Source organism: Silurus aristotelis (assembly GCF_946808225.1).
Source record: "Silurus aristotelis genome assembly, chromosome: 14".
Classification (NCBI taxonomy): domain Eukaryota; kingdom Metazoa; phylum Chordata; class Actinopteri; order Siluriformes; family Siluridae; genus Silurus; species Silurus aristotelis.
Window position 1 is genome coordinate 28377011 of NC_139587.1, and position 14727 is coordinate 28391737.

Sequence of the window (14727 nt, forward strand, 5' to 3'; positions counted from 1 at the left end):
TGGAGGAGAGTGAAGGAAGGTGGAGGAGAGAGGGGAAGTGTGGAGGAGTGTGGAAAAAATAGGAGTCAGGTGGAGGTGTGTAAAGGAAAGAGGAGGAAAGTGGAGGAGAAGATGGAGGCTTGTGGAGGAAAGAGGAGGAGGGTGGAGGAGAGTGGAGGAAAAAGGAGGAAGGTGAAGGAGAGAGGGGGGTGTGGTGGAGTGTGGAAAAAAGAGAAGGAAGGTGGAGGAGTGTGAAGGAAAGAGGAGGAAGGTGGAGGAGAAAGATGGAGGCTTATGGAGGAAAGAGGAGGGTGGAGGAGAGTGGAGGAAAGAGGAGGAAGGTGAAGGAGTGTGAAAAGAGTGAAGGAGGGTGGAGGTGTGTAGGGAAGGATAGAGAACAGTGTTGGAGTGTGGAAGAGTGTGCAGGAGTGTGGAGGTAACACTGTGCCACACTCCTTTACACTCTTCTACCCTCTGGGTGGAGATCATGTGAAAGCTATTCTCAATTCAACAAGTTATTGGCATGTGGGAACAGAGCGGAGTTCTCCTGTACGTTGAGACGTCATTACCCTTAGCAGCTCGTCTAAAAGAGGAGGCTCAGTGGAAGAGAGATGAGCACGTGACTGTGCATCAGCTACATAAGGTTTCTTTCCCTGTTTGTAGATCACATTAAACCTGTACCATTGGAGCGGCCGTAGATGAAGTCATGAAACTTCTGTTTTGCAAATACCGGTGCAAACATTTCTTTCGCAATTTGGGCATAATGAAATTCTGTGGTTGTCATGGTGCATGAGGCAAAAGCAACAGGGGTACCGGGCTGAAGACATACAGAGCCTAGTCCATGTTGGAATGCGTGAGATGAAAGGACAACGGGTTTAGTAACAATAAAGTATTGCAGAACTGAGGGACTGGATACGGCATCTTTCAGTTTCTGGAAGGCGGAGTTTTGCAACTCCTGCCGTGACCATTCGATATCTTGCTTTTACAGTGCAGGTAAAGGGCCTGGCATCACTATAGCGTGGAATAAACTTTAATAAATTGTTCGTCATGCCAAGAAACCATTGCAAGGCCTGTAAGTCATCAGGTTTTGCCATTTTTAGGATGGCTATAATCTTGTCAGGGTCAGGTTTGATGCCGTAGCAGTCAGGAGGTGGCCGGCATAAGAATCCGTACCAGCCGGAGGCGTCATGAATGTGGTCAGCTTAGATGATGCCTCATCTAAAGGGATCTGGCAAAATTCGCATTTTGCGTTAAGGATGCTGAAAACCTTGGCCCCTAGCATGTCAGCAATAACTTATTCAATAGTTTTTAATGGATGATGTGGTCTACGATAGAATGGTTTAAGGTGGAGTTTGGATTGCATCAAGGATCTGCTCTAAGCCCTTTTCTTTTTGCAGTGGTGATGGACAGTTTGAAGTCTCAATGGACTATGATGTTTGCGGATGATATTGTGATTTGTGGAGAGAGGAGGGAGCAGGTGGAGAAGATCCTGGAGAGGTGGAGGTACACGCTGGAGAGTAGGGTAATAAAAGTCAGTAGGAGTAAGACAGAGTATATGTGTGTGAATGAGAGGGAGGGCAGTGGAGGGGTGCGGTTGCAGGGAAAAGAGGTGGAGAAGGTGGAGGAGTTCAGGTACCTGGGGTCAACAGTGCAAAGTAATGGAGAGTGTGTTAGAGAAGTGAAGAAAAGAGTGCAGGCAGGGTGGAGTGGGTGGAGAAGAGTGATAGCAGGAGTGATTTGTGATAGAAGAGTATCTGTGAGAGTGAAAGGGAAAGTTTATAGGACTGTGGTGAGACCTGAGATGTTGTATGGTTTAGAAACAGTGGCATTGAGTAAAAGACAGGAGGTGGAGCTGGAGGTAGCAGAGCTGAAAATGTTGAGATGTTCGTTGGGAGTGACGACGATGGACAGGATTAGAAATAAGTTTATTAGAGGGACCGCGCATGTAGGACGTTTTTGGAGACAAGGTGAGGAAGGTGAGATTGAGATGGTTTGGACATGTGCAGAGGAGGGACATGGGGTATATCAGTAGGAGAATGCTGAGGATGGAGACACCAGGAAGGAGGAAAAGAGGAAGACCAAGGAGGAGGTTCATGGATGTGGTGAAGGAAGACATGCAGGTAGTTGGTTTGATAAAGACAGATGTAGATGACAGAGGGGTATGGAGGCGGATGATCTGCTGTGGTGACCCCTAATGGGAGCAGCCAAAAGAAGAAGAAGAAGAAGAGGATGTGGTCTGAGGAGTACTTTGTTGAGGAACACTGGATCATATCCTTACAGAGCCATCTTTCTTTTTTGCAGCAACCATGGCTGGCACCCATTCCATAGAATCGGTTTCAGGGGCAATTACGCCAGTCATTCTCTTGAGTTCTGCCATGACTTTCTCCTTCATTGCAATGGGCACTTTCTTGGGTGCACATATAGTGGGCGCTACTATGTGCATCTATTCACATGTGATAAACAACAGGCAGTTTGCTGTGGTGTTAAACAAGTCACTAAATTCCGTACCACTGGCTCTTGATTTTGCACAGCATGAACATGTGGACCTAGCTGATCCAGGCCCATTGCCAAGCTATCCTGCAATCCAAGCAGTTCTCTCACATTAAGATCTAAGACGTGGAATTTGTGTTGCCCTTGTTCACAGTGTAATGTTGTGGTGCCCACAGTGTTGGTTTGTCCACCGTATTCAAAGAAATTCCCTTTTTAATTAGTGTTTATGTGAGCTGAGGGTACAATGAGGTGTAGCTGTTGGGTGGATAGAACATTGCATTTGGCACCTGTGTCCACTTTTAGTTTTAATTGACCAGATCCATGCTTCAGATGTAATGTAAATATTTCACCTTTTTGAGAAACATCATCCACTGTCCCCCAATAGAAAGAGTCCTCAGGAGAATTGTGTTGTGTCCAGTTCATTAACTCGGTTTGAATTCTGGTTTCTGAATTGTGCTGCAGTTCGTTTAGGATTGTAATCACGGTTTTGGGACTGAGGTGCTGTTTTGGGTGATGAAGCTGATCTACAGCACTTTGCTGTTTCAAGAGATTCCATTTACCACAATTGTTGCACTGTTTCTGGAGAGCAGAGCACTTCAGTTTGTCAAGGGTGTGGTATCTGTTACAGTTTATGCAGTGATCTTGCACAACACATACGTCAGCCTCGTGTTTCAGTTCTTTTGTGCTCATGTAATAAACATATATTGACTGCGAAGTCCAGCGTGAGCTTTTTCTCACGGAGCAGCCGTTTGCACGCGCTGTCACTTTCAATCCCACAAACAATTGGCTCCTCGTTTAAAGTTCCAAAGTCGTAAAGTTCGATTTTTTTGTGTTTTGAGTGTGGAAACTTACGACTGAATAGACTCACCAGACTTTTGATTGGTGGTATTGAAAACATGTCTGTCCATTATTATATTCCTTGTGGGCAAGCAGAGTTCAGGAAACTTCTGCAGTAATACTGCGTCGGGAGCTGATACATTTAGCAGAGTCTGCACTTTGTTTGATTTGTCTGATTGGTCGGCATTTCGATATTTTCGCCATTCCTTTTCGTATTTGCTCCAGTGAAAGGAGACGTGTTGAATTGTGTTTATTGGGTTTCTTGCTTTAATAATAACATTCATTCTGACTGTATGAGATCCTGTGTGTGATGAAGCTCTGCTCTACTGCACTTCTCTATAACACTGATTGTTTCTATACACGTGGCGTCATAATGATGGGATTAACAGGTAGATGGATTCAGGCAGGACACCAGTGAAGGCCTGTATACATACATATTAGTGTTTCTGCTTAAACTCACCCCTAAAAAAGGAAAAAATCTGCGTCTCCTTGTGGCCGTGTGTGATTTATTTCTGTTCAGCATTATATTAATGCTCGGGCAGATCCTACATGTACATTAACTGCTTTCCGAGGGCTTTAAACCTCCAGCGACGAATAAAATAATGCAAAAATATTTGATGGCTTTATAGCATGAATGCGGAGTCTCCAGAGCGAGCCGTCGCTTTAATTATAGATAATCACACACTGGGACGAGTGGACAAACGCTGGAGGTAACTGATGTGTTGAAAACTACAAAATATAACCTTTATTTAGGTTCTGCAATTTTTCATACCGCTGCTTTAAGCTGTGCTTGGATTTATTATTATTATTATTATTATTTATTTTTACAGTAATTAAGAAGAGGAATTTTACTTCCTATTCATCGTTCGTGTTGCTGCAGTAGAGCAGGTGCTCAGAGACATTTTCTCAGTAAGAATTATTTTGCACATCGTCACGTAAATTACAGATTAAATTATGTGGATTTTGCAAATAGTAGACCCAACTGGGTTTTAATGAATAGATGAATGAATGAATGAATGAATGAATGAATGAATAAATGAATGAATGAATGAATAAATGAATGAATGAATTAATTAATTATTACAAAACTAAATAATGATTTAAAAAATAATTTGGAACTAATGATATCATTATTTTTATATTTATGATTATGATCCTGCACTGTCATTGCATCTCCATGTCCTATATCACATGCTACATTTATCACCCACACATGTTCCTTGTCATGTTTTTTCTCACCTTGCACCACACTCTGTCCCACTTTCCATGGTTTCTCAGTCTTTCATGGTTCTCATCATTGTTTTGCTTTGGCTCAGGTTTAGGATCAGGTTTAGGACCAGGATCAGGTTGAGGATTAGGCTTAGACTCATGGTCAGGGTTAGAGTGAGAATTAGGATCAGACTCAGGATCAGGTTCAGGAACAAGATCAGGATTAAGCTCAGGATCAGGTTGAGGGTCAGGCTTAGGGTCGGGATCAAGCTAATATTTTCTTGTCTATGTTTAATTTATATGTTCATATATTAAAAAATTATTATAGATTATATTCCAAATAACTGAATACATCTATAATATATTATATATGACATAATAACTTTCTACATATTATTGGAAAAGATTTATTTATTTATTTATTTATTTATTTATTTATTTATTTATTTATTTATTCATTCATTCATTTATTTATGTATTTATTTGATAGTTTGTTTGTTGGTGTTGCACGATAAGAGAGCACTTTCAGCTACCAGGTACAATATACTCTTTAATAATAATAATAATAATAATAATAATAATAATAATAGAAAGGAAGCCATTTTAAAGCAGTAAAATTGACTCTTTCTCATAAATCCTAATAATCTGCCTTCTCCAACCCACAGCTACTCATCTCAGGCAGTAATTGAATGGAAAGCCAAAAGGGATTTGAGATTGATAGATTGACCTTATAAAGTCTGTTTAAACTTTTTTCCCCTTATTTCCCTTATTTTGTTATCAATCTTGATTGGACATTGGGGCTTTACGTGGTTTTTCCAATCAAAGGGGGGAGAAAAGCGAGTATAATGAGCGAGCCAGTTATCTGAAGTGGTCATTTGGCAGCCTGATAAATGCAGCCTTTTGTCTTCAAGCCTTAAAACTAATTACTTTTTATTTTTTTTACTTCTAAAGGAGAAAGAGGAAAAGACAGAAAGAGAGAGAGAGAGAGAGAGAGAGAGAGAGAGAGAGAGAGAGAGAGAGAGAGAGAGAGAGAGAGATGCTGGTGTAAAAACAAGTGTTTGTAGCTGCTCTAAAAAATCTTTAATATAACTATATATGGAAAAAAAATATAAATTATTCTAGGGTGTGTAACAGTAACCATTCTATTGTATTTCTGTGTGTGTGTGTGGGTGTGTGTGTGGGTGTGTGTGTGGGTGTGTGTTGGATTCTGTGTGGAATCTTTGTTCTATTTTGGAAAACACAGTTGATTTTAAAACTACATTACAAACCACACGAAAAAGTCACTCGTGTGTGTGTCAAAAGTGTGTGTGTGTGTGTGTGTGTGTGTGTGTGTGTGTGTGTGTGTGTGTGTGTGTGTGTGTGTGTGTGTGTGTGTGTGTATTGAGCGCTGTCTTCTCCTTTCTCTTTCTCAGAAATTGAGTCTGGCAGCAGGCTGATGTGTTTGTTATGCCGTGTGACCTCTCCATCTCCACTCAAGTGTGTGTGTGTGTGTGTGTGTGTGTGTGTGTGTGTGTGTGTGTGTGTGTGTGTGCGAGAGGGACCAAGGCTGTATTTTCTCTTTGTGTACACTAATATGGCCGACCTTTATAGTGTGGATAAATAGTTGTACCAGGAGTCACTCTGTTTGATTAAATGGGAATTAATCGGAGGTTTGATGCTAACATTGCTAACGTTGCTAACATTGTTAATGTCGCTAAACTTCACTTTCCAACTGATGTATGTGTTTTCTAAAATGTTGATTCCGAAAGCTTTGATTCAACAGGCAAAATTAAGAGATGAAAAAAATTCACGGCTTCAGCGATTCTTTAACATGGACCGAGGCAGGGGGGTGTGGCCTAATATTTATAGGCGGGGAATGGTGATCCTGAGAAGATAAAAAATTGAACATCTGATCTCTTGTTATTCAGGTCCTGTAGCTGTGATAAGTGGAGAAGAAGACAGCGCCAGTCCCCTCCATCATGTAAATCATGGGATTTTAAGCCCGTGCACGCTGGACGCCGGTCCTGACGCCGTCGTCATCGGCATGACGCGCATCCCCGTCATCGAGAACCCACAGTACTTCCGTCACGGCCACAACTGCAGCAAACCCACCACCTGTGAGTACTGAAAGAACTCGTGTAGTAAGATGTTCATCTTCTCTTCTCTTCTCTCCTCCCCTCTCTTCTCCTCTCCTCTCCTCTCCTCTTCTCCCCTCTCTTCTCCTCTCCTCTTCTCTCCTCTTCTCTCCTCTCCTCTTCTCTCCTCTCCTCTCCTCTCCTCCCCTCTCTTCTCCTCTCCTCTCCTCTCCCCCTCCTCTTCTTTCCTCTTCTCCCCTCTCTTCTCCTCTCCTCTCCTCCCCTCTCTTCTCCTCTCCTCTCCTCCCCTTTCCTCCCCTCTCTTCTCCTCCCCTCTCTTCTCTTCTCCTCTCCTCTTCCCCTCCTCCCCTCTCTTCTCCTCTCCACTCCTCTCCTCCCCTCTCCTCTCTGCCCTTCTTCTTCCCTATCCTCTCCTCTCTTCTCCTCCCCTCCCTCTCCTCTTCTTTCCTCTCTTCTCCTCTCCTCTCCTCCCCTCTCTTCTCCTCTCCTCTCCTCCCCTTTCCTCCCCTCTCTTCTCCTCCTCTCTCTTCTCTTCTCTTCTCCTCTCCTCTTCCCCTCCTCTTCTTTCCTCTCCTCCCCTCTCTTCTCCTCTCCACTCCTCTCCTCCCCTCTCCTCTCTGCCCCTCTTCTTTCCTATCCTCTTCTCTCTTCTCCTCCCCTCCCTCTCCTCTTCTTTCCTCTCTTCTCCTCCCCTCTCCCCCTTCTCTTCTTTCCTCTTCTCCCCTCTCTTCTTCTCTCCTATCCTTTCCTTTCTTCTCCTCTCCACTCCTCCCCTCTCCTCTCTGCACCTCTCCTTTCCTCTCCTCTTCTTTCATCTCCTCTCCTCTCCTCTCCGCTCTTCTCCTCTCCTCCCCTCCCTCTCCTCTTCTTTCCTCTCTTCTCCTTCCCTCTCCTTTCGTCTCCTCTCCTCCCCTCTCTTCTCCTCCCCCTCTTCTCTCCTCCTCTCTTCTCTCTCCTCCCCTCTTTTCTCCTCCCCTCCCCCTCTTCTCTCCTCCTCTCTTCTCTCTCCTTCCCTCTCTTCTCCTCCCCTCCCCCTCTTCTCTCCTCCTCTCTTCTCTCTCCTCCCCTCTCTTCTCCTCCTCTTAAACACTGGAATGTCTTCAAAGCAAAACAATTTTATTTGTTTCAGTTTAATCATATTGTTTTGTTGTTAGACATAAAATAATGACAAAAGGTGAAGCATGAGGCCACGCCTCCTTTGTAGAGACTGACAGATACAGAGGCCACACCTCCTTTACTGACAGATACAGAGGCCACACCTCCTTTACTGACAGATACAGAAGCCATGCCTCCTTCTCTGAGAGATACAGAGGCCACACCTCCTTCACTGACATACACAGACCACGCCTCCTACTCTGATAGATACCGAGGCTACGCCTCCTTCATTGCCAAATACAGAGGCCACGGCTCCTTTACTGATAGATACAGAGGCCACGCCTACTTCTGTGAGAGATCCAGAGGCCACACCTTCTTTCATTGGCTCTGGTAGATCTAGAAACCACACCTTCTTCATGAAGACTGCAGTAGAGGCAGATACAGAGGTTATGCTACACCTCTTGTTCTGAGCCAGTATTCTGCATTCACCTTCATCGCTGTGACTGACAGACACACAGGCCACGCCCACTTTTGTCCTGAACAGAACAGGAAGTGTGACACAAACACGCAGCACTTTTCAGGATTTGTGGCTTTTTCGTCCTTGTCCATCGTTTTTTTTTTTTTTAATAGTGCACTTAAGTGTGTGAGTAAATCTCTCTCAGCACTGAGTTCAGGAGTCGTTCACTTTTACAGAGCAGCCACAGTGTGAAGGAGAGGGATGAAGTCACGCTGGAATTTAGGACTTGGGGTCATTCGTAGTTCAAGGTAAAGGTGGAGAAGAAAGAAAGAGAAGAAAGAAAGAGAGAGAGAGAGAGAGAGAGAGAGAGAGAGAGAGAGAGAGAGAGAGAGAGAGAGAGAGAGAGAGAGAGAGATTTGCATTAGTAACTCCTTCTGCTTCTATCTTTTGTCATAAGGCCATGATGAAGCCACTTGACTTTCTATTATCTTGATCAAGTTTTCCCATCTAGAGATCATCTGCTTTTATGAGTTGACGGTGTTCCCATTTCCATCTCTCCTTTCTCTTTCCTCCTCTTTCCGCCATCATCTTACTTGTCCTCTGAAATTCATCCTGGTTCCTCATCTTCTCCACAACTGTTTTATAATCTCCTCCTGATTCTCTCTTATCTCTGTCTTTGGTGGATGTGATGAGGGTATGAGCTTCAGGAAGCCGAGTAGTGGAGAAAAAACATTTGTGAAAAATTAATCATTAAAAGTTACAAGACTAAAGTATGAAGCTGAACAAACAAACACAGATTAGAATCCTTCCAATGCTTGTTTGGGTCTGAACTTCACCGTGTAGCCGAACATCAAAACACGCTCATTTTGAACAGTAAAAGGTCCCAACCTCCAACTTTTAAATAATTAAGCAAACATTCATGATGAAAAACCTTCACGCCTACAATTACTGACTCTGCCGACTTTATATCTCATTGCTGTTTATTGACCATTGTAATTTATATTTTTATACATTAATTGACCACACCCACTTTATCTTACAGAGCAATTTATTGACCACACCCACTTTATCTTTTTAAGACATTTATTGACCACGCCCACTTTATATTTATGAGACATTTGTTGACCACGCCCACTTTATATTTCTGAGACATTTATTACCCATGCCCACATTATACCGCTAAAACTTTTATTGACCACGCCCACTTATTATCCTAGCTACATTTCTTGACTATGCCCACTTTATATTTTAGACATTTCTTGACCAGGCCTACATTATATCTCAGATACATTTATTAACCACGCCCACTTTATTTATCTGAGACATTTTAAACACACCCACTTTATATCTCTGAGCTGTTTATTTATCAAGCCTACTGAATATGTTTAAGATATTTATTGACCACGCCCACTTTACACCTCAGAGTTGTTTATTGACCACACCCACTTTACATCTCAGAGTTGTTTATTGACCACGCCCACTTTATATCTCAGAGTTGTTTATTGCCACGCCCAGTTTATATCTTTGAGCCATTATCCTTCCTGCTGTTGTAGAGGATCTCAAATATAAAGTCTAACAGGCAGCAAGTTAATCATATACGCCAGTCAGTTTGTCATGGGGTCTGAAGCATGTGATAGTTTTCTTCTCCTCGACGCTGGAGAGCATTAAGATGAGCAGTGATGTTTAGCTGCAGGCGAGTGAAGGTAATATCCGCTGTTCCGGCTGCTGATACACAATCACAACAGTGTCTCGTGGCTGTGATTAACACCGCAGCAGTGTGTAAAGTGTCCAGGAGAGTGGTTTTCTCCTGCCCACAGGAAAGAGTGCGGTCTGAACACTGAGACCACGGCGGGTTACGACGAGCAGATGCTTTTGTTTTTATTATTATCCCGGTTTTAAGAGCATAATAGAAAGCTAACATCCTGCAATCGTAACGTCTTAACGATTTATATAAAAGAAGCACAACGTGTTCGAAAAATACAGCATAAACAAACAAACGTGAATTTCATGCTCATTAAAGCAGAGCTTTTCAGGGCGTCGGAATGAGCAGTGCACAAAAATATAGCGACACATATTAGCATGCAGAAGAATTAGCATAGTTTAGCGCTTAAGGCCTTGGATTACTGATCCTTGAGGGTTGAGGGCTTAAGCCCCAGCACCACCAAGCTGCCACTGTTGCTGCCACTTAACCCTATGTGCCCCAGGGGCAGTTTACTATGCCTGACCCTCTGCTCTGACCCCAGCGTCCTGACAAACTGGTGTTGAACAGCTCTAGGGTTATCAAACCCTGCCCCGACCAAGCTGCTACTGCTGGACCATTGAGCAGCTGCAGCGATATTTTATATCGCTTAGCATTACAATTAGCATACACACGTACAGTTTAGCATGTATCTGAATTAGCAAGCGCACATGGATTAGCATGTGTAAGAATTAGCATACGCACATAAAGATTAGCATGTATGGGAATTAGCTTATACACATAGATTAGCATGTATGAGAATTAGCTTGCATGCTTAGAAAATAACAAGCAAAATAATTAGCTTGAAAAAATATTGCATACACACAAATAAATAACGATCTGAAGTCTGATCTTTTACTCCCTCTATATCTTCACACACACACACACACACACACACACACACACACACACACACACACACACCTTCTAATCACACCGGATTTACTTGCTTACTCATCAGATGCTCTTCTCCTCCTCACACTCTTCTTCTCATCATCAATCATCATTATCATTATAATCTTCATCGTCATCATCAATCATCATCATCATCATCATACTCTTCATCATCATCTCTTTCTCCATTCTACTGTATATTTTTCCTTTCTTTCTCTCTCTATCTCTCTTACTCACTCACTCACTCACTCACTCTCACACACACACACACACACACACACACACACTTAGGCCTTTCAGTGATGTTTCTATTATCCTCTGCTTCTCTGTGAGTTCAGAGAGAAACTTCGATTACTCCCTCGTTCTCAGCACTTGTCTTTTTTATTCTCTCATATCTTTATAGAAAAATAAATCACTACGACCCGCAGCCTCGTGACATGTGGCCTGGTGATGAATCCCTCTCTCTCTCTCTCTCTCTCTCTCTCTCTCTCTCTCTCTCTCTTTCTCAAGAGTGTGTACTGTGTAAGAGCTCATCACTCATCTTCACACACAATTCAATAATATCTTCTGAGTGACGAATGTTTCTCTACACAGGTTTATAATTACACACACACACACACACACACACACACACACACACACACACACACACACACACTGTATTTATTTAGAAGAATATAATCTGGGCTGAACAATGTACAATAATATTATAATATAATAATGGACTATGATGTTTGTGGATGATATTGTGATTAGTGGAGAGAGGAGGGAGCAGGTGGAGAAGATCCTGGAGAGGTGGAGGTACACGCTGGAGAGAAGGGGAATGAAAGTCAGTAGGAGTAAGACAGAGTATATGTGTGTGAATGAGAGGGAGGGCAGTGGAGGGGTGTGGTTGCAGGGAGAAGAGGTGGAGAAGGTGGAGGAGTTCAGGTACCTGGGGTCAACAGTGCAAAGTGATGGAGAGTGTGTTAGAGAAGTGAAGAAAAGAGTGCAGGGAGGGTGGAGTGGGTGGAGAAGAGTGATAGCAGGAGTGATTTGTGATAGAAGAGTATCTGTGAGAGTGATAAAAAGAGTGCAGGCAGGGTGGAGTGGGTGGAGAAGAGTGATAGCAGGAGTGATTTGTGATAGAAGAGTATCTGCAAGAATGAAAGGGAAAGTTTGTAGGACTGTGGTGAGACCTGAGATGTTGTATGGATTAGAGACAGTGGCATTGAGTAAAAGACAGGAGGTGGAGCTGGAGGTAGCAGAGCTGAAAATGTTGAGATGTTCGTTGGGAGTGACGACGATGGACAGGATTAGAAATGAGGTTCATGGATGTGGTGAGGGAAGACATGCAGGCAGTTGGTTGGAAAGAGGCAGATGTACAGGACGGAGACGGATGATCCGCTGTGGCGCCCCCTAATGGGAGAAGCCAAAAGAAGAAGAAGAAAATAACATAATATAATATAATATAATATAATATAATATAATATAATATAATATAATATAATATAATATAATTAGAGCTGACAATTGATTAAAATATTTAACTACGATTAATCACGATTGTACATTTTAAGTTTTTTGCTACACAATTTTTTTTACACATAAATATATTTATTTCACTAAAAATCTCTTCCTTGGTAATTAATTATTTCATATTTATTTAATTATTTTACATTTTGGAAATTATTCTTTTAATTTAAATTTCTTTTGATGTTTCTATAGTTACATGTTTAGTTTTTGGTTGTTTAACTTGTATAAGTATAGCATATATTTGGCATAAACTTCATGTAGTTTGAAGGCTGTTGCTGTAACCAATCAGATTGCGAGGTGGCGACATGGTGCTTCATCTAGCAGGCGTCTAATAACGTCTGCATTTTCCAACGTCCTTTGATTGGATGATCAGAGAGCTTCACTAATCAGAGCTCACAACCCGCATCTGTAGCAAACTGCACGATCTCCCACAATGACTCGATCTGATTTGGCAGCAGATCCATTTACAAGGACCTTTATAAGACGGAGTTCTGAAGAAAAGCTGGACATCGTCAGGAAACGTCATTAAAATAGTTTAAATCATACGTTAAACTTTTTCATGAACCGTTTATACTTTTGCGTTTTCTTTCCTGTAGAATTTGCACGAAAACATTTGCCCTACTTTCAAATGGATGAGGTGAATATCGATGCTTCTGCTGGAGATGATGCATGGGGAGGTGCAGTTGTGGCTCCAGTGAAACGAGACGTGTTGTATTGTGTTCTTTAGGTTTCTTGCTTTAATAATAACTTTCATTCTCTTTGTTTGAGATCCTGTGTGTGATGAAGCTCTGCTCTACTGCACTTCTCTATTATACTGATTGTTTCTATTAACGTGGCGTCATAATGATGGGATTAAGAGGTGGATCAGTTCAATGAAGGCCTTGGGGTGAAATTCACGGCCTGATACTGATGATGAAGGCCTTCTCACCCAGCAAACCTTTAACATTCAAAAGAGAAATAAAGAGAGAGAGAGCGAGAAAAGGAAGAGAAGGAAGAGAAGGAGGAGTGCAGCCTCTCAGCAGGTAATTACAGTTTAACACGTGGTGTTAAACTGGAGGGAAGGACACGAGTGATGGAGTGAATTAAATTCCAGTGTTGACACGGTCCATCTCCGCCCACTTCTCCCTCCTTCCCTCTATCCCTCCATCCTAAAGACGGTCCTGTATCCTTTTACAGCTTTATCGGGTTGATGAATTAGAGCAGAATCGTCCAACACGGCTAATCAAATCAGCAGAGGGAGACGAGACGAGACGATGCAAAACGAGGATGAAGGTCAGCCGCTGACCGTTACGCCGTTACGACCGCAATTAGCGCCTTAACGAGCAGGAGGCAGCAGGCTGAGATAAGCATGTACAGGAGGGAGAGAGGGGGCGGGACACACGCTTATTTACACCAGGCTGTGAGAAGTCTTTCTTGTAAATGAATAAATAAACAAACAAATAAATAAATAAAATAAAAACCCAACGCTGAAGAGAATTTAATATCCAGGAAGCGGGTCATAGGAGATCTACAACCCTAAACTGTTTAAAACAGATGAACACACACACACACACACACACACACACACACACACACACACACACACACACACACACTCGGGATAATTTACTACAAAGTCATAGTCAGTCATAATTTAAGCTTAACACATTCAGTACCATAATATGAGGGAGAAAAAAAAATTGAAAGAAAAAAGGGGGCGGGGCCACCATCCTGTTCTTGAGATCTGATTGGCTGAAATTAATGTCATGGTGTGCTTTATATAACAAATAAACAGAATACAAACACACAAACAAAGCAATCTTTTTTATGAAAATAAGAAGAGAGAGAATGAGACATCTGAGAGACAGACAGAAAAATCAAAAAGAGACAGACAGAGAGAGAGAGGTAGAGAGAGAGAGAGAGAGAGAGAGAGAGAGAGAGAGAGAGAGAGAGATACATGGAAAAAAATGAGAGACAGACAGAAAGATAGAGGGAGAAAGAGTGAGAGACAGACAGAGAGATAGAGTGAGAAAGAGTGAGAAACAGACAGAGAGATAGAGGGAGAAAGAGTGAGAAACAGACAGAGATACAGGGAGAAAGAATGAGAGACAGACAGCGATACAGGGAGAAAGAGTGGGAGACAGACAGAGAGATAGAGGGAGAAAGAGTGAGAGACAGACAGAGATAGAGGGAGAAAGAGTGAGAGACAGACAGAGATAGAGGGAGAAAGAGTGAGAGACAGACAGAGAGATAGAGTGAGAAAGAGTGAGAAACAGACAGAGATACAGGGAGAAAGAGTGAGAGACAGACAGAGAGATAGAGTGAGAAAGAGTGAGAGACAGACAGAGAGATAGAGGGAGAAAGAGTGAGAGACAGACAGAGAGATAGAGGGAGAAAGAGTGAGAGACAGACAGAGATAGAGGGAGAAAGAGTGAGAGACAGACAGAGATAGAGGGAGA

The 14727-nt window shown here is 42.5% G+C and overlaps 1 protein-coding gene across 1 annotated transcript in view; it reads left to right on the forward strand.

The window, feature by feature from the left end:
- ntrk3a (neurotrophic tyrosine kinase, receptor, type 3a) overlaps nucleotides 1–14727 on the forward strand; it is a 167481-nt gene that overhangs the window by 134329 nt on the left and 18425 nt on the right. Inside the window, exon 11 of the mRNA XM_083561775.1 lies at nucleotides 6423–6611. Coding sequence (XP_083417901.1) covers nucleotides 6423–6611 — 189 coding nt within the window. The remainder of the gene's footprint in view (nucleotides 1–6422; nucleotides 6612–14727) is intronic.